At 47.1% G+C, this 20,651-nt stretch overlaps 1 protein-coding gene across 5 annotated transcripts in view; it reads right to left on the bottom strand.

Moving 5' to 3' along the window:
- Positions 1-10,897: 10,897 nt before the first annotated feature.
- Positions 10,898-20,651, bottom strand: part of SEMA5B (semaphorin 5B) — a 254,481-nt gene continuing 244,727 nt past the window's right edge. For 4 of the 5 annotated variants that reach the window (XM_032189713.1, XM_032189716.1, XM_032189714.1 and 1 more), the window contains one exon: positions 10,898-11,161. In XM_032189713.1, coding sequence (XP_032045604.1) covers positions 11,006-11,161 — 156 coding nt within the window. In that variant the 3' untranslated portion in view covers positions 10,898-11,005. Of the gene's footprint in view, positions 11,162-11,625; positions 11,696-20,651 lie in introns of all 5 variants that reach the window. The other variant, XM_032189717.1, reaches the window with a different exon arrangement.

Here is a 20,651-nt window from a genome sequence, read left to right as displayed (position 1 = left end):
TGCAGTTCTATCCAAAGCTTGACAAGCAAAAGCAAACATTTGCACAGATGTGCTGGCTCCTGCCTTTTGTTTGCGGTCACAATGTGTTTAGAGCAAACCCTACCCACCCAAAAAGCCTCGGGCACTGTGCTCCCTGCAGCTGGGAGTGCCTGGGCCGAAGAGCGGGGAGATCAGCGCAGAGCAGAAGGGGATTTGCTGCAGCCAGGGGCTGCTGAGGTCCTGTGGCCCTGGGTCTGTGCAAGAGGGATTTTCCTACAGCCCCCTCGGAGCTGTCATAGCAGGATCTCTTTTCCAGGGGCTGCCTCCTCCCTCTGCAGAACATTTCTAATTCAGCTGCTCCAACTCCAGGTTCCTAGAGCTAAATCCCTTTTGAAAACTTCAGTTCCGCTTTTCAACTGCTTTCTGGCTCGGAGGTTGGGACAGGCCTCTCTCCCTCCCCTCCTGGGGGTGATCTGCTCGCGTGGTGCTTCTGGAAAGGCGAGGGCTTGGCCTCAGCTTCATTGCCAGTCCTGCTGCTGGGCTTCCATTGAGATGTTTGTCCCCTTGGTGCCACCCCACTGCACTGAGCAGAGCGGGCAGGAAGCATTGGGGTGCCTGGGGCCCCGCTGCCTTCTCCCAAACTGCTTCTGGGCACTAACAGAAGGTGAAGGAGGAGACATCTGGGCTCTCCTGGGTGGCTTCAAAGCCTTCCTCATGAGCACGGTTCACTCATGGACTTCATGGACTCCCTCAAGGACGAGGTTCTTCATCTGCAGCACGGTTTGTGCTGGAGCAGGTACTGGCTTGGCGCACAGTTGCTGTTTGCTGAGGCGCAGCAGGCAGGGAGGGGGCCCGCGCTCTGCTATGAGAGCTTTTTCTTTCCCCGTGTCTCACACCGCTGCCTTCCCCTGGGATTTCTTCACTACGTGTAGCTGGACAGGCTCCTTATGCTCCCTCCGTATGGCTACGTGAAGAAAATACCAGGGGAAACCCTTCCTTCTTAGGGAGCGCTTTTCCCTTCAGGCCCGGGCCCTTTCTCCACCCTTGATCCATCCTCGCAGACAAGGCCCAAGCCCCATGTTTTCCCTCAGAGGTGTCAGGCAGGCTGCCTCTCTCTGCGACATTTGTTTAATTAAGGTCTCGTTTGCCTTGCCCAGGCTAACAGCGGGGTCACAGCGAGCCCCCAGCGGCCGTGGGCGCTGTCCCGCAGCCCAGGCCTGGGAGCACCGCCGGCAGCTCTCCCACAGCCAGGCCCTTCCATTTTACCCTCCTTTGTACGCGTCCCCCTTTTGTAACTTTTTAAATGATTTGATAGAGTTTTATTTTGAGGTAAATTCTACTTTTTGTATGCAATATTCTGAGGTGATGTATTTTTATTTTTAAGAAAATGGTGTTTAAACCACTGTATGCCTGTCAATGTAACACACCCTCTGTGTCATCTCTTTCTAAAACTGGAATCTCACCATGACTTGTGTGTTCCTGCTCGTAATGCTTGTTGCACATTAAAGAGGTTACTCAGCTGTGCTGCTACTAGTGTTCATTAATTAAAAAACAAACACAAAAACAATGAGGGAATCATTTATTTCTGCTGTAACATTGCTGAAAAATACTGAAGATATTGCTGCACACTGAAGAGCCCTGGCTAAAGGACTGAGCCCGACCCCTGGGACAGCAGAGGGCAACAAAGGGAGGTGGAGGAGACCGAGGGGATGGGGGCAGGTGGGGTTCAAAGAGGAAAGGGTATTTCTTGATCCCAGCCTCATCCCTGTAGCCCTTTTGTGCAGCCTCTGCTTCCTCCCACCAACTTTCTCATTCCCCATCCAGTTGCCTCCATGGTCCAGTCTCGGGGTGGCGCAAGCTGGTTGCTTTCCCTAATTGCTACCATCTCGGTTTGAGCTTTTGGAAAGGATGCCCTTCACAATCCCCTTACTTGTGTTTATTCTTCATTTAATTGAAATGGGCCCAACCTGGGATCTCCTGATCCATGTTTATTTTCTAGGACTGGCCCTTCAATACCGTCCTGACCACTTACCACGGCAAGTTTAAAATAGCCTCACATCCTATTAGTGCTGGGAAGAAATCTGTCAGCTCTGGTATCGCGGACTATCTGGGCCCCACTATTCTTAGCAACAGCCTCTTTCCAGGCTATATATGGGAGCCTGCGGCTCTCTCACCACACAGCTCCCGCTCGTATTTATCTTTGCGGTGCTGCAGAAACCTCTGTGCTGGGGGAAAGCAGGGCCAGGGGTCCAGCTCAGATCCACGCCCTGGCTTTGTGTGTTGCCAAGCCCTCTATGCTCAGCTTTGCTCAAAGAGATTTTTTTTTTTTTTGCCCAGTTTCTATTTTAGCTTTGTTGTTGCAATCTGCCTCCCTGGTGCGTAAAGGATGTTTAGGCTCACTGGCTGACTGCTTGCTGCCTTTGGGCTGGCCCAGCAGCGCAGGCTGGGCTCCTGCTGCTGCCTCCTGTGGAGGTCAGCCTTGGGAAAGGGCTGCGAGGGCCACCTTCACTGCCAGGAGCCAAATGAGCATGGGAGCGTGGCCTGAGAGCTGTGAGGCATGTACCAGAGCTGAGCCTGTCCATCCCTCCCTCCTTCCATCCACCTGGCTGCAGACCTGCAGTGGCAATGACCAGCAGGAGGGGATCCAAACCCCCCTCGGGGAAACATCGTCCTGGTCGGGCACTGGCGCAGCCAAAAAATGTTGTTCCTAAGACATGCGAAAACAGCAAACAGTAACGCGGCTGCTGCCAGAGCAATAAAAGTGCATCAGCGTCGCGCCTGGTCTCTCGTACGGATCGCTCGCTTATGACATTAAATTAAGTGCTGCAGAAATGGGGATAGTTCTCTCTGTGGCCGCTGATGCTTCACATCACGGAAATATCAAATGTTCCTGGTGTCTGGCCATTGCCCTGCGCTGGGGAGCAGAGCAGTCCCTTGCTGGCTGCACTACTCCCACGGCAGCAAGGAGGTGCAGGGGTGGCAGAGGCGCCAGGGTCGGACGCATCGATCTGTGCCCGCACGGCACCGTTCCTGTGTGAGCCCTGGGAGCAGGAGACACCACGCTGTCCCCGAGAAATGGAAAGCCAGGAGCATGTCTTGCTTCCAGCTAAGTGCTGGCTGAGAAGCTGTGGAGTTTGACCTTGAAAATCCTTCCATCTGTAGAAAATTTACTCTGAAGCGTGACAGCGGCAGGGCACAGCTCCCAGCCAGGAGATGCTGCTGCAGCCGGAGGAGCCTCCGGGTGTGCAGGGGACACCACAGCCGCTGCTGGCGCCTCAGGGCCCCAGCGAGCTGCAGCTTTGGTGGTTTTTAGAGGCCTGAGATATGGCAGTGGTGGATGGACGTGGCCTTCAAAACCTGGTTCTGCCCATTTCCAACAATTTAAGGAATTTATTGTCTGTCCTCCCCTCACAGGTGGGGGTGGCAGTGGTGGCGTTGGGATTTTTGCTTTCGCGAGCAGATCTGGGCCGTGCTGGAAGCTGCCTCGCCCTTGACTACTCTGCAACTCAGCTTGCTGAGCAGAAAGAGCAGAGCCAAGCCCATGCGCGTGCAGCTTTATGAACGAACCAACCAAAACACATCGAAACGCATTACAGCTGTTAGCAGAACAACATTTTTAATGACTCGCCGAAGCTTTTAGTAATTGAGCCGCATGTTTGAGAGCACGCGGTCTGTCAGATACATACTGGAGAGGAGAAAAACCCAGCTGAGACACCCTGGGAGCCGCTTCTTTTGCAGGAGGGAGTTTGGAGACCGGCAAAGCCAAGTGTGAAGCCTGGCAGTGAGCTGAGGCCCTGTGGGCAGAAGCTGGGGACGGCCAAAACAGCAGCAGGGGCTGCTGCGAGCTGAACCCTGGTGTGGCCAGGAGCAGCCCCGCTGCAGGGCTCGGCGCAGGGTCGGTGGGGAACCTGGGGGATAACCCAGTGTCCCCCGGCCCCTACACACAGCTGGGAATTACAAAGGGAGAAAAGCAGTGCTGCTGGGCGGGGGGTGGTGAAGGTGAGAGAACAAAACGCACCGGGGCTGCGAGCGAAGCTGTTATGTTAATGAATCAAATTAGCACCTAGGAAAAAAATGTTGTGGTAGGCAGATTTTAAGGAAATTGGAAATGGGCTCCGACGTGACGCGTTGCTCTAATTGTGCGCAGAGGTGTCTTGCTGCAAAACAAACCCATTCCAAAGTGGTCTCTCCATGTTATTCTGCAAACTAACTGAAAAAAATCAATCTTATTCACAGCAAGTTTGTTTTTACTGATCCTGTGCCTCTCAATTACTTTTTAATGGCCTGCATTGAAAAGAAATTCCTGTGTGCACACTTGAGATCATGAAAACACCCAAATGATAGCTTATGATTTAGTAGGATTAAAGTATTATGTATGCAGGTGTAGCACGTTTCAGGTTATTAGTAATCCAATCTATTTTTTATGACATTATGGTGTAATTTTCTGTATAAAACTTCAATATAAGTCTCGAGCTGTATCGGAACATAAACTAAAATGTTCCTGACTCTGTCACTTCCCATGGTCTTTACTTTGATTAACAAGCGCAACAAGAGCCATAACGCTCCTCAGCGCGAGGCTGCCACCATCCTTCAATCACAGCGCACCCCTCTGCTGGTCACAGCTTTCACAGCGTGATGTGAGGACGAGGAGAGGCCGCGGTCCCGTGGCACCAGCCCGCACCCAGCCACCCGCAGCCCCTCGCCTGCCGTGCTGTGTCCCCGCAGCCCACCTGCCCCCGGTCCGGGGCAGGGCAGCGCCTCGTCCTGCGGCACCGTGCTGGGACTCGGCACCCCGCGTTGCAGAGAGATGCGGGCTCGCCTCGCCAGGCACCTTGTGCGGCAGTAGGAGCTTTGGGATGCACCAAAAGCTGGCTGTGGGGCTGCAGTAAGCCTCGTGTTGGAGGGGAGCTGGCTTGGGTAACTGAATTTAGCATCTCCCGTGACACAATTTGGTGGCTTCTTGGTCTTCAGTCGTGACAAACACAACCCGGACCTGCACTGCCAATGCCCCGCCGGGACGGAGGGGAAATAACTCACAAGCCTGCAGGTTGTTCTGTTTTATTTCTGAATTATTCTTTACATTGTACAATATATAAAAATACAGAGTACCCCAAAAAAATTCACAGTGTCTAAAGGCAGTGATTACAGTCTAGGTCACCTTTATACTAAAGTACCATCGAGTTCAATTGCATAGGAAGGGTGATGTGCCTTCACAACAGAGTCCAGCCACACGCTCCAGGTTTTGCTGTTTTGGGACAAGCCTTCCCACAGCGGCTTCCCCTGCACCCGAGGCCCAGCACCACCTCATCACGCTCCCACCCCGACCGCGAGCTCAGCCCCATCGCTTCGGGGCCACCCGCGCCGCGTCCTCCCTAAATCCTCCCCCCATGGGAGCTCTCCCCGTTCACCGCGGCGCTTTCAGGGCCCCGCGCGCTCGGATGTTATCTGAGGGGCTGAGTGCGGGTGTAAAGCGCGCTGCGGTGCAGCTGGCTGGCTTCCAGTGCTTGACCGAAAGCGTTTCGCTGCAGTTGCTGATGGCCCGGCCACGCTGACCTCTGCCTGACTCCGCGGCACCCGCTCATGCTTTGCGCTGTCAGGTTTGTTTAAAAATGGCTCACGGGTGGGAATGCCAGAAAGCCAAACACCGCGCTCCTATTACGGACCCATCGCCAATAGCAGGGGTGAATTTGCAGCTGAGGCTGGAGGCAGAACAGGAAAAAAAAAAATGGCCCAAAGAAGGAATTTTGGGGCAGAATGGCTGAGGCTGAATAACCCCCAAGGACCTCCATGCTCAGAGGGTGTTTTTTAATTATTAATTTTAATTTTAATTTTCTTTTGTCCAATTTGAAGGCTCTGGCAATCAGTCAGCATCAAAACCTGTGGGCTTGCTCACCTACCCCAAACCTGCTCTTGAAGCCTTCTCAAGTTTTCTCCCAACAGGCTTAAAGGGAAGACTCCCCTGTATGAATCTGGTCCTTGCTCTGAATGGCATTAAGAAGACCTGTTGAGGAAAAAAAAGCACCAAACCCAGCTTCCTGGTGCTTCTCTGCTGTGCCAGATGGCTCCAAGGGGCGCCGTGCCGTGAGCACAGCCAGCTCACAGGAGCAACGGGGTGAGGAACGGCTGCGGAGCCGTGGCCAGCAGCGCTGGAAGCACCGGGTGCCTGCCTCTGCACGCCGTGTCTTTTTTGGACCCCTCAGAAAACCCAAAGCCATTGGTTTTGAGGGTTTTCTCAACCATAAGCTCTGCACTGAAACCTCCTTGTGTCACTATAAGGCAAGGCTTGTAATGCTGATCAATAACTCAGAAAGTAATTGCTAACTTCTTTAACGTGGAAGATGACATTTTTTCCAGTTCCAGTAGGTTATGTGTTTTACTCTAATGGTACAATATTTGTTACTCCTACTTGCTATTTTAATTTTCTTTGCACAATTACTCCCTACTCATAATTACAAAAACAACAGAGTGATACACATGAGAGATCCAGGAGGCTTATTCAGAAAATATAAGCAGTAGCAAGAATCTTTCACTTAGGCATTCTGAACCAGAATGATTTAGGGGAGAATCAGCACTTCTAACTAGAAAAATCAATTTTCTTTTCAATTAAAAAATTATATCTCATTTACCTCAAAAGCGTATCTTGTTAAACCTAACGGAAAGGACAGTAGATTTTTATGTATTTTTTTCCTTCGGTTTGTCCCTGTGGAATTGGAATACCAGCACTGCCTTTCTTAGTCTAAGTTCCCTCTGCAGGCGTTTTGCTATATATATATATATACTATATATATATATAGTGTGTATATATTATAAATATATACTGTATCTATCCACCGATAGATGTATACACTATTACAAAAAAAGAGCAAGTTGTTACACAAACTTTACATTTATATTTTATATATATATATATATATAAAACTCTCCCCACACTACATTTGGTACAAAGAATAAATCAATCTTGGCGGACAGCAATTTCCTCTCCAGGTGGGCTCAACATCAGATTAACACTGGAGGCGTCAAATTGTCTGCATCAGACGTGGACTCCGCTCCTACCCTCTGCTGATTTCAGAGAAAGCTCTCTCTTTTCTGAAAGTAAGGCATTAGGGACAGTGGTGTAACACACTGCACATTCTTCTCCTATGGTAGCTGCACAGCTTGTGTATTTAAGAGCAGCCAGGGCTCACATGCTCAAAACTCAATCACAGCTCTAGGGCAGCAGCATCTCCTGTGCTGGTTTGTCTCCGAGCGAGCTGCACGAGTTATTTCTGGTGGGTGAGGGCTGCCTGGGCTGGTGAAGCCCGATCGTGACCACACACGATATGGCCTGGATAACAGCGGGATGCACACCCCTTCTGCAGGGAGGAACACAGCCACTTGCATGGAGAAGGGAAAAGAAATGGCCCCGTTAAAGATATTTCAGCGAAACATTTGGCCATAAGATTTCCATCGTGTTTCTCTCACTGTATAGCTGACTCCTGGCCCAAGGGTTTGCACAGAGGCAGTGTCTCCAGAGCAACTCTGTGACTGCCCAGGGTCCCCCTTCTCTTTCTTAGAAGTGGAAGAAAAAAGCTACTTTTACAGCAAGCTGAGTCCTCTGGGAAGCAATGCTCCTGATCTAAATGCATTTCCAGTGCACTTCAAACTGGACTTAGGAACAGGAAATCTTAGCAAGTTCAGCACCCAGGAGCAATTCAATCTGCTAGAGACATTACAGACCTGATGATCAGACTGCTGCATTACCTGGACTGCAGGAACATCGCTGAGCACGGTGCCGTTAACCTGCCGTGCATTAGAGGCTCATAAAAATGCAGCCCTCATATCCCATTAACACTGTCCTTAAGGAACTGCGCTCTCGCAAACATTAATTGAGTAATAAGTGCTCTGATTTCTCTCTTTCTCACTCTCTCCTGAATTCTACTTTCTGCTCGAATGGAGTCGACAGACCCTCACTGTGATTGCCAATTACATGACAAGGGCTGCATCCATTTGGATGGCTGGTAAGAAGGAATGTCTTGATGAGACTATAACCACATGCACCACCCTAAAGCATCTGCCCTCCAATAGCCTACGGAACAGCCACCTTCCGAGCACAATGGCAGTAATGACCCATCTTGGTGAGCTGAGCATTTAAATAACTTCAGCTGCTACATTGCACTTTCTCTGGAAAAAAGTATCAGTTTAAATCATGTTATTCTGCGAGGCCGAAAATGGAAAAATGTTTAAGGAGCAAAGAAAAAAAGGGGGTGAAATTAGAAAATGAAAAAAAAAAAAAAAAAAGAGCAAGATTTGACCTGCTCACATCCCCCAAACTCCAGCTGCAATCCTGCCACGCGCATGGTGACTGCAGAATCACAGAATCATCTAGGTTGGTGCAAGGCACTGGCTGAGAGGGCAGCTTGGAGGTGGCTTTAGCTTTATGATAGTACAGCTAGCATGATCTCAGGAGCCCATGTTTTCTTCTGACTCCCCTAAATTAAAGCTGGGAAATCCCAGCCTGCTGGTCTACGTAATCACGTTCAACCCCTCGGCTACGTGCTTGTTAGGATGGCTTCAAGTCAGGATTCCCAGTGTTTCGGGGGGCATCAGGCAATCCAGCAAGACTGGGATGAATTCTTCATGGAACAAAGGCATTGCTCCTCAAAATGTTTTTTTTTTTTTTTTTTTTTTTTTTTTTTTTTCCAGAGCCCACCTGCAGGAGCTGGAGGCTGCTTTTGGTGCTGGGGTACTGTGCTGGCCAGTCTGCTTCCCTGCTGCCACTCTCGCCTCGACACTCTTGCCCAGTCACTGAAGACAAAGCTTCAAGGCTGCATCAGCTTCAAATCTGACTGTGCTGCTTTAAGGGCACCTCTGTCTTTCTTTGTTCCCTCTCTTCCACCTGGTGAAACCAGAGCAGAAGCAGGATGAGCTGCTAAATTAGAAGAACAGCTGCTGGAAATGACGGGCACCACTGAGCCTAAGGCATCCTTGTGGCAGTACTAATGACCCCACTTTATTACCAATATCCCTACAGCCTTCAATCACTGCAAACTGAAGTCGAAGAAAGTAATTTAAAAATGGAAGGCTACTTTATTTTTGCCTTCTGGTCACACAACCGTAACAAAGGCTTACAAAGCCACGTTGGCTTTTCCTCGCAGGAAAAGCAATATACTTGTCACGAGCAACACAGCCTTTCCTCATTCCCTACCGGCTCCCTACGTGGAAGAGCTGAGCACGCGGCCCAGGCCGGCCCTCCAAACAAGCAACTGCACAGGAACAGCACTGAGACACTACCGAAGTGCTGGCTTATGGCAAAACCTGAAATAAAGCAAAGACAGAGAACGGCTGGGAGCACGGCCGAGCCGATGGCCAGGCGGGGGCTTGGCGATCGGTCGGGTAAGATGCAGACAACAAATCCAAGCTCGGGACCACGTGGAGCTCATGCGTGTTTCAGGGCGTACTTTTATCTCATGCTCGGTATTGCGACATTCTAAAATCCTTAGCATCAGGAGTTCATTATAAATATTTAGAAACACTGAATGATAACAGTGGTGGACTTGTTCACGTTGCTAACACATTTGATGTAATTGTACATTAAGCACCAGCAATAAGTTTCCTTTTTGCCAAACAATTATGTCAGACAAACATCTGGCTGCAGACAACACGGCTTCTGCATCAAACTAATACAGTTCTTATAGACACAGTCACACACATACACAAAATTACATTTCAAGGCTGGATATACTGTTTAATAATGCTACCGCCCCAATTTACTTCAATAGCTGCAGCAGCATTTACTCGTTGGGTTGGTTTTGTTCAGAAAAATTAAGGAAATATTGGCAAACAATGCACATTACTCAGCTGTGTTACTATTTCATAGAGTACTGACTGGAAGACGCTATAAGAATGTGCAGCAGACTTTCTGGGTCACATCAGACTATGGAAACATTCCTTACAAAAATACCCTCCTCCTGCAAAGTCGGAATTATTCGCTCTTTGAAAGTAAATGAACTAAAAACCAACAACAAAACAAGAGTAAAAATTAGCCCAAAGCATGGTGATTTCCCACAAGAAGATCGTGGCCTCTAAAGTTGTCTTTCCTGGCAGACACAATCAGGATCAAAGCTAGAACAAAAAGAGTTAACACTGTCTCAGAAACAACATAAAAGAAAGAAAGAAAAAAAGCCCATGGCTCTTGTGCGGCAATCATCACATATTTTTTTCCAGTGATATAAACATCTTTGTTTGTTAGGCACTCTAAGTTCATGTCTCCGATGTTATTCCAACATTTACTTTTCTCAGTGTCTCACTGCCTGTATAATTTCCTTTTAATTAAGACTGGAAACATTCTGGAAAGCTTCTTTGGGTAATGCACGTTGTTTGTGTGTTGTTTCCCATCAGCTGAATTGCATATTACCAAAGAAGGCTGCAGAGATTATTTCCTGTAGTATGAAAAGATTCTGTTGAACATACAGGGAACAATGCCCTAGGAAGTTACTTTTTTTTTTTTTCATAATCATAAAAAAATCAAAAATAAAAAAGGAAAAGGGAAAGAAAACGTTCTTCAAGTTGTTGGCACGATGGAGTCCCGCTTGGCCTGTTCCATGAGCCGCGTGTCTTCCAGTGCACCATTGCTACCCTGTCTCAGGAAGGATGCTCCTCACCGGACAGACACCCCTGCCCCAGGAGGCCACCACCTCTTGCACTGCCGCAGGGCGGCCATTGAGCACGGCACACAGCCAGCTCCTCGGCATCATCGGCCTTGGACAGCAACGCCGACCTTCCAGCCATGAACAGTTGCAGTAGTAAGAGCCATCTCCAACCAAATAGCCGCAAAAGCTCTGCGTAACGGTCCATATGTATTTTTGTCCTTGTAGGGAGATGTGCTGTTTACAAGAAATACAATTAACCAAATGGAAAAAAAAAAAAAAAAAAAGACCCTACTGTACAATATTTACATCTAGAGGCTGGGCCAGTATTTGGTCCACAAAATCAATTAAAAAAAAAATTCATATAGGAAGTGATCCTGTCCTGTAGGCTCTGTCCATCATCAGCTGTTGGTAAAGGTCCTTCCAGGGGAGGCCTCAGGCCTGTAGTCATATTTATTCAGTGTACTGGGATAGTAGGTCGTCGTGTACACGTTGGTTTGCTGCAACGGGTAGAAGTTGGTCCTGTCATCTGGTATCAGATTGTTCTTGTTAAGTGTCTGTAAAAGAGAAGAGGCAATGACAGGCATGGCAGAGGTCACACACGACATCATTACTCGTTTCTACCTGCAGACACCTCCCTCTCAGCTGCCTTCTCCAGCAGGGTCCCCGCTGCAGCCACCACCGCCTTCCCTCCGGCTGGGAGAGTGAGCCGGTACTTGGTGCTAGCTCGGGGGCCAGTCTGCGGGGACCACAGCTCCTGCCAGGTCTCCTCACGGGGACCTGTGCTCAGCTACTGCTAGGGCCAGAAGCCAGAGCCTTCTCCAGAGACCCGGAGTCTCCTGGCAGATGGCATGTCTGAACGTCAATGTCGCACAAAGCCATGCTGGGCCTACACAGAGCTGTTAATGGTAGCGCTCGATCTAATCCCTTCCAAAACGCTGGTGGTACAGCCTGCGGCTCCCTCGCAAAGCAGTTGCCAAAAGGCAGCTTTTTCTCTTTGGAAGAGCAGGTGTGCATTTACCTGATCTCCATCTCCATTGGTAGATATCCAGGTTTGGACCCCCCGATATTAAGTGTGTCACTTCTGTAAGCTACAGTATAAGTAACAAATCATGGTCACTTTTGGAAAAAACTAAAATAACTTAAAAAAAATTAACAACCACGTAACAATTGTTGTCAACAGCAACATAAAAATGAGAACCACAAATGCCCCTTTTACCATAAAAAATTAAAAATGGGGCTTTTCTCCCTCCCCTCTTCCCCCCTTCTTCATTTTTTTGCACAAATTACTATTACTTTTCCCACCAGCAACCAGAGGTCCCCCTCCCCCAGATTAAAAACCATTCCTATGCCAGCTGTTACCTACGCACAAGGATAAAATTATGTTTTGGAAGATGCAATAATTTTACAAAGTTTTCTTCTTCATCTTTATAGTCATCTGGTTTCTACAAATTTGGGTGGGGAACATTTCTAATAGCTTTTTTTTTTTTTCTTCAACTAACCCCTGGCTTCAATTTCTTATACGCGTCTCCGGCCTACAACGCTCCTCCGTGCACCTTTAACGTTTGTCATGCTGTATGGTAGGGAACTCACTCCTTGGATCTGAGGGTCAACACAAGGTTTGTTTGCTACAGCATCCTCGTGATCAGGGCACAGCACATTTAAGGAGGGGTTGAGCGTCTCCCCGGTCTGGAGCAGAGAGATGGAGAAGTCTCATGAGGCCTGGGCCTAATGGCTGTTCTGCCGCCTCCTGGTGCTTCTGCAGAAACCACTTCACCTCAGCGCCATTGAGGCAAAGGGCTCTCACCCAACCCAGCTCAGGGCAAGATGAGAATTAATTAATTAACTAATGCTCAAACCCAAGAAACACCCAGCCCCGTGAGCTTTACTCCTTCTGGTAGCTCACAGAATGGCTTCCCACAGCCTCAAGCACATCACACGGTGACGGCCAACCCGTCTGACTCCAGCCACCTAAACTTCAGGCATCAGGGCTCCGTCAGCAAGAGGGGGAGAAGCCTCCCTCCTGCGTGAGGGCACTTGTAGAAAAAAATTGCCTTTTTGGGGAGCCCCTATCCCCATGTCGTGGTGGCAGGGGGTGATCAGCCCTCAGCAGGTGCCTGGCTGTTGGCGGGCTGCAGTTAGGGGAGCCCGGGGCAGGGCCATGACCACTTCAGTGACCAGAGCTACCACGAGGCTCCAAAACAAGGCCACAGGCAATACATTTATGTCCCAATTTCTATGTAATTGAATAACTTTACTGCATGGGGAGGGGGAGAGGAGGAGGAAGAAAAGAAGATACTTTCTTCTAGTCCAAAAGCAGACTCATGGCTACAGCTACCCTAGTAGCTGTGCCTCCCGGTTTCATAAAGATGTTAGGAGGAGAGGCTTTCCTGTGGCAAAATACCCTGGAAAAGAAATCTCCCAATTGCGGAATTACTCTTTTTTTTGGAACTGGGCATTATGTGAAACACTTTGTACATGAAAACAGGAGGAGACCCAGCCTCCTCCTGGTCTGACTTAGATCTTTCCCTGCCTGGACTCTCTAAAATGAGTTCACAGCACATCGCTTGTAGGAGCTGAAGAGAGAATTTGTACAGGCATGCTCAAAATGACAAATAATTCCAAGGAACGAGAATTTGTGCCCTTCAATAAGAAAGGAAGAAGAGAAATGTCATGCTTTGCTCGCAGTCACCCGAAGAAATATTAAAATGGTGCAGGCAACAGTCTGCTGCTTTGTGCTGGAGGCTGGCAAACAAGGAAGTCAGGTTCAGTTCTCCACTGCTTTCTATGCTTCCTTGGGAAATTCAATTAACTTCTCTGTGCTTCAGTGTCTCCTGACCCAGCTTGATAAAAATGATTGAGATCGCCGCTAAAAACGCACTTTGCCAGGTACTGTCACTGAGTATTTGGGGAACTGCTCTCCGGCAAACAAACACAGGTGTTCATCCCTGCTGTATGCAGCAAATGCAATTTCCTATCAGCATCTCTAGCTCAGGATGCCCACTACAGGCAGCATAACCCCATGGCCATGGGCTGCCCCAGCAGGAGGAATAGGCTGATCCCCACTGCTGCGCTCCCCAAGTGCTCCTGATGGCAGCCCAGCATCCTGAACGTGTCTGTGTCACCTTTCAGCACAGTTCAGATTCAAGGCATGCCAGGAGTACAGCCTCTGAAATTTGGTGGCATTGAAATCCTGACCTGCATTGGCTCAGGACCATCTTGATCTGAGGGCAAAACCCTCAGGACTCTATGTTTTTCAATTGGAAAAATCTGTATGAGTTTCAACAAGTCCCCCCAGTGTTTAAAACCAGCCCCTGACAGAAGACTTAGCATTTAATTAACACAAATCACATAATTTTTTTCTCGTCTTACTTTCATATAACATTTAATTAGGAAAAAAACCCACAACTGTTCCTTTGCTCTTTTTGTTGTTTTGATGGAGGGCTTATATCTTAGGGAAATACCTTATGAAAATGGTTTAACGGAATTTATAATGCAATTAGCCGCAAGGAATTTATCTCTGGAAAAACTGCGAAGGCAGTACAGTCCTAAATCAGCATGATCAATGCGGACTGCCTTCACGTTTCCCCACACAAACTTATTGTCTGTCTCATTTTAATAAATAGGTGATTAGGTTCCTTGGCACTAGAAATTGCTTGATATTTTGAAGACGGGAAATTAGGCAGCCGTGAATTTTAGTGATGTACACACACACACCGAGGCATGCTCTGTGTGAGAAGAGACGTGCAGATCCATCTCCCTGGGTGGGCTCCCGTGCCATCTCACTGAGAGCTTTAACCCTTGCTCTTGTCTGGCTCCTCTTCACTGTGACTGTGCAGAGAAGGCCACCAACTTTCCCTTTGGATGATATTCCCCCAATGCTATATGGGTTACACCATCAAGGTCAGAGCCCCCCGGCAACCCGAGTTATTGTGGGGATGAAAACAGCCTGCAGCACCCACGGGTGTTCCCACTGATACTTGTCAGTCCCGATGGGACAGGCCAAGAGCCATCACCACCTCCCACTAGCCAACCTGAAAAACAAACCCAGAACCAACCTTTGCTCTCAACCCAACTCCTACGAGGTCTTCTTCTCCTCAGCCACTTTCGAGCCAAGTCCCCAGTATCACAGAGACCAAGAAGTGGCTCCTGAAGGCAGTGCCCAGTAAATCCTCTGAGAAGGGACGATACTGTGTCGCTTTTGTAGGGATTTATCTACGGTTGCTAAAACTAAGATGACTAAAGCATTGCAGCGAGCACTGGAGCTCAGCTGTCCTCAGCTGAGGTTTCAGAGAAGGAAGAGAGACTTGCCTTTGCTGCCTGGGCCCTTCTGCCACACCATCCTGCACCCTCCAGGGCAATGTTTCAGTCTGAGCACCCACCAGACCCTACTGATGGCATTTTTCCCAATGCTCATCCTGTATTTTCCACTTCTTGCTGTCTGCTTTTCCCCCCATAACGAGCACTAATGCCTCCCCTTGCCAGCAGCTCCAACCTCTTGGTACTAGCTGCTGAGCACGCAGGATCAAAAAAGACAAAAAGCCCGACTGACTTCTGCTGAAACACCACTTGGTGCAGAATCTCTGTGCCATGCGTAGCTGTATTTTAAACACTGATGGAAATGGAGTTCAGGCTCTCTTTTCAGTTCCATCCTCCCTTGAGAAGAAAGAAGCTTCTGGTAGTTGTGCAAACAAAATATTCCCCATGCAAAATTGAGACCATAACCCGAGCTACTGTCAAAACTTGTGTGATGTGGTTAGAAAAAAGTGCTCCATTCAGAGAATAACTGGAAACTCAACATGCATCAATCACATATTTTTACTTGCTTTCTTCCTTTCTGTATGAGCCATGCCATCCTAGCATATTTGATATCATTCATATTTTTCTGGTCTATTCACTGCTAACCTCAATTCAGGATCTTTAAGCAGAAGGTACGCCACCAGCATGTACTAACAGCTCCATGTGGATCACTCAGAAGCAGGAACAACTTCAACTTCTCTCTTTAAAAGACACTTTATTATGTTGCATTGGCATATGACTAACAGAGAATAAAAAATTCTCTGACCTGGGAACTCTGCTTTGTTGAACGGGGATGTTTTCAGATGAACTAAGATGGATGTGGCTTAAGAGGATGCAAAACAGCAGCAGCTTTCTACATTACGTGTGATCTGTCAGCTAATCAAAAGGTCTGGTCTTACTGCCAGCAAATTACACGCTTATGCCAAGCACAACAGAATATCGAGTATTTACAGAAATACGTATACAATTAGTTATCACTCTTGCTATTATATTAGCAATTAGAACTGAAACAATCCGAGGGGAAAGTTTACTGATATCCCCTCGCGTGTTAGTCTTTCCCTGGAACTCATACAGGAGGCAAAATACCGACATACACGCACAGGCTGTTTCTCCCAAGGTAAAGACAAGCATCAGATGTCTTTATTGGGTCATATGCATACATTTAATTTAGCTCAGCTTTTACCATTGATATTTTTAGCCTAAGTCATCATTCAGATTTTCCATTTATTGCTTTTCCTCCAGCAAAGTCCTGCCGCTACTCCCCCAAATTCTGCCTCTGCTCCAAATCATGAAGTCATACTCCACTGACCTACTTGCTTACATTCTCCCAGATGTATCAAAACATCTTCATGTGGAACAGTATGGGACTCTCAGTGCTACTCCCATCCTACAGCTGCATGTACAAGCTGTATAAACATTTCTTACACACATAAACAGATCAAATGTTTCAATTTTCAATAAACCATCATGAAAATTTCAAAACTTGACTTAGAAAAGGGATGTAGATCTCTCCACCCCCAATTGAAAGGAATCCCCTGTCATTTTCAACAAGCTGAAGTGAAAAGGATGCTTCAAAAAGCCTATGATACACACACAGCCGCTATCAAAATAAGGGCCACAAAGTAAACACAGTTCCCACAGGGTGACAGGCAATGACACGATCTCCTCAGTCCTATCCAGCAGACCTCAGTATTCTCATGGTGCTCCAGGTCTTGTTTTCTGTTTCGGGGTGTTGTGGGTGAAACGTCAGTGAGTTTCCCAAGAGTTTTGTAGGTTAATCTTCACCAACTACACAGCACATCTGTCCCTGCAAAGTCAGTGGAGCAACAATTTCCTCCAGCTCAATGGTTCCCCAACTGTCTTTCACCAAGTGTTATTCAGTTCTTCCCCTTCCCAACCATGACACTTTCCTCTTTGAAAAGGTAAAAAGAAAGAAAAAGTTTGGTCACCTTCCTGGTCAGCTTCAAACCACCACATCTAGCTTTTAGTTGGAAGTTTCCATCTGGCAAGTGTGTTTGTAATGTTGAACACCCCGGTGTACTACAGAGAGAAAAACCTCCCCTTTTCCTTCCTCACCAGGTGAGCACAGGAACAGAGGAAGAAAGGGTCATAACTCCCACCACTAACCCTGGTCATCCGCGGTGGACAGAGACCAAGGTCTGAAATAAAGGTCTGGGTACCAAACAGCACCTTTGTAGTCAGGCCGTTCTGCTTGGCAATACACAAACCGAGCCCATGTGCATCCTGCATTCTGCATCTGCAGAAATCGGGGACAGAATTCCCACCGAAGTCATTTGCACAATTAGAAGCGAAGTAGTGTTTCCAATTTCCCTTGGAACGGCATGCAGCACACATCCTGTAGCAACAGTCGGATGGCCAACACTCTCCCCCATCCCCCCGGAAAACGGACACTTCAGGGAATTGTGCAATGATGTAATGCATCCGAGATCCAACATTCAGTTTCTTTTGTGTTTCTTTTAAAGTCATTTGTTTCTCGCAGTGAAATCAGATTGAGCAAAATGCCTTTTCGATACAGATCAGCTGTTTTATGGAGCTAGCCGTGCCTTCTTGTTAAAGGAAGTTACTTTTTGTGTTCTAGGAACATTAGCCAAATGAATTAGGGTTGGAGAAATAAATTAATATTAAGAAACATTTTCCACAGCTTGTACATCTCTGGAAGCACGAAGACAGAGATCTCAGAATTATAATTAACCAGTAAATTTGGAAATAATTAGCATAATAATTACATTTCAACAAAATAAACCATATAACTAAAAGAGTCTGTTTTGGCAAAATTTAACACCAGGAAAATAAATGACATCTGGCCCACCCACATGCTCCCTTTCTTCTGATCAACCGGATGCCACAACACTGCTGTGCCTCTCAAGCTATGCATTACAAACAGCGCTGGAAAGACAAAGCTGCCAGAAAGACCTTATGAGACCCATGTATTTGCTGCAAGCTACAAGTGCCTTATAAGTCTTTAGTAATTCTTCCTTCTGATCTTCCTTAAAAATTTGCTTAGTGCCTTACGCTAAACGAACTGTCTTACCTGATGCTTTTACAAAATCTCTTGAGCTCTGCCTAAGCTGAAGTCAAAGGTAGCATTGGCCAAGGTTTATTCATTGAGTTTTTCCAATGAATTCAATAAGGCTATTTGCAGGATTTACAGTAGTAAATCTGTGCGGTGTAGATGTACAGATGAGGAACCTATTTTCTGTAAAAGAAGGTATTTTCTCTTGAAAAGAGATATAAAAAAATCCCACTGAGACACTAAACTTATGATTGCATGTTCTTTGGGATGGAAGCTTACCATATTTTTAGACTGGAAATTCTTTGTTCACTGTTATTGGTAAATAAATTAAACAGCCCCCAAATGACGGCAGCATCTGTGGATGTGCTCAGGTTGACAATGGAACTAACATTCAATTATAAGAAAATGAATAGCTACAGTTTTCTATAGCTGTTTGAAAATAGCTATTTTATCCTCATTCTTGGGAGGGAGTGCGGTTATATTACTGCTGTTTTAAACTTTTTAAAACCTTCAGAGCTGGCAACATAAAGGACCATTGTCAGAAAGATGCTTTGGCACATCTCTGGCTTTAAGCACATGAGTAAGATGACAAAACAAACTGCATGTAATAATCAGGCAAACTGAAGCGCATCCCTGCTTGGAGCTAGATCCACATTTTTTTTTCTGAATGGGGAACCGAAGTCCAAAGAGTCGATGGAAGTCTTCCCACTGGCAAGTGCAGGTGTCTGGTGTAAAGCGTGTTATTTATCCCTGGCTTGCCAGTAATTTGGTGGTGGTGACACCCATGATGTGGCACCCAGACACAAAAGAGGAATTCAGGGCTGCCCTGCGCTGCTTGCCAATATAGCTGGTGCACCGGGTATAGCAGACATGATCTCAGCTGTGTGGGACGGTGTAATCTGTCTCCTTGCTGTCCTGCTGTGCCTCGGTGCCTGTTCCTCCCCCTTCCTGGGTCCCTGACACACAACAGCATCACTACAGAGGCTTAGCACTTGAGCTACACACCTGCCCTTGGGCATGCTATGGGACTCTAACTCACCACAGGTATGATCAAAGCCTTCTAAGTTTAACAGTTCACACCTACAGCAACTGGGCTTCAGCTGATGGCAACTAGCAAGGCGATGGTGGCCAGCTGCAGGTCTGTCCGGGGCAGGCAGCTGGCACTGGAGCAAGCAGCCCTGAGCTTTCAGATGGCCTCCGAGCCACTTCTGGTGGTAAATTACAAACATAACTCATGCAGAGCTGTGCCAGCCCACAGGGCTACATTTAGCCTGAGAATTGCAAAGGTGTAACTGCAGTGGTGAAAAGAAAAGGAAAAAAAAAAAAGACGTAGTAAAAATAGAAATAAAAGTAAAAACTGGGCCTAATTTGCCATCTGCTAACTCTGTTCCGTCCCTTATAGTCTTACTGCTTTCCAAGTGTCTCCCACCCTCTAAATAGCTGCTTTTTGATTATTTTCCTCACGATTGCTTTGTTTTCTCCCCATGCAGCAGCTTACCTTGTTATTTCCTCTCTACACTTACAACCTCTCCAGGTCATTTTCCATTATTTCTATACCAAAGGCTGTTTTTTTGACACACCTCCCAGTTTAATATCTTCTGCTAGTTTAATTAACACACTGATTGTACCCTCTCCAAGCTCGTTAATGAAGATATTAAATAAAGCCAAACCTTGCATTTCTGCTTGCAGTGCCCTGAACAGCTCCTCCCCATAGCCCCATATGTTCCCATTAACAGTTGCCTGATGTTTACAGTCCATTAGCCAGGTTTCAGTCTCTGCAGCAGCCTTCCTGTCCAAGCCAATTTGTACTTACATGTCACAAGATTATTTCAGACACCAACACCACACTCTTTTCTTTAAGTGTATGGACCAGTGAAGCTACATTTTTAACCAGCTGAGAATCTGCCCTTATGCAGCTCAGTCTAGTGCTTTCCTTTCATCCACTAAGGCTGAAACTCTGTGCAAAAAGTGATCATGTTTGATTTCTTCCTCCTTAGCATTACGGTCCAGACTCAGCTGTCAGTTCCACCCAAGCACCTTTCATTTCATCAGAGTATGTAAGATGTTGCCTCTCCAACATTAATTCGGGTTTCAGATATTAACACTGACACAGATTTGTTTCAATGAGTTCCCATCGCTGTAACTGAAAGCACAGTTGAGTCAATCCCATTTGTTTCTCCTGGTTTCACTCTCTGGTATGGTCCTGACTCTGCCAAATTTTAAAGACCATCCGGGGTTTAACACCTCATTGATATGCTTTGTTGAATAGGGAATGTCACGGCATACTTTATTGATTGTGCATGTATGCTTACAGATATTTTCTCTTAACCCCCAATCCAAGTGGTGTTTCCCACACAGTTACTGGAGCTACTTGTGTGACTTTAGTGCATTGGACTTGGGTAGCTTAACAGTGACTCAATTAGCTGGGAGGAAATTGGCCTGCTTTCTCATGAACGCTTTTGTGTTACCTTTGCATTTCATGGCAATGAGGGTTTGCCCAAGATCCAATATCCAAGATATTTATAAAGGTAATTGGAGTTGTTCATTAGCTGGTTCTCACAGACTCTGGGATACGGTCCATCTAGATTCCTTCATCCGTAGATTTTCAGTTCTTTCCTTTATTCACATGCTTTGTGCCAAATCTCAGGACAACATTAGAGCTGACTTAATGAGGATTCCTCCTGACTACGGGGGAACGCAGGCAGAGCTGCGCC

This window comes from Aythya fuligula, chromosome 6 (assembly GCF_009819795.1).
Source record: "Aythya fuligula isolate bAytFul2 chromosome 6, bAytFul2.pri, whole genome shotgun sequence".
Taxonomy (NCBI): Eukaryota; Metazoa; Chordata; class Aves; order Anseriformes; family Anatidae; genus Aythya; species Aythya fuligula.
This window is presented reverse-complemented; position numbering and strand designations above follow the sequence as displayed.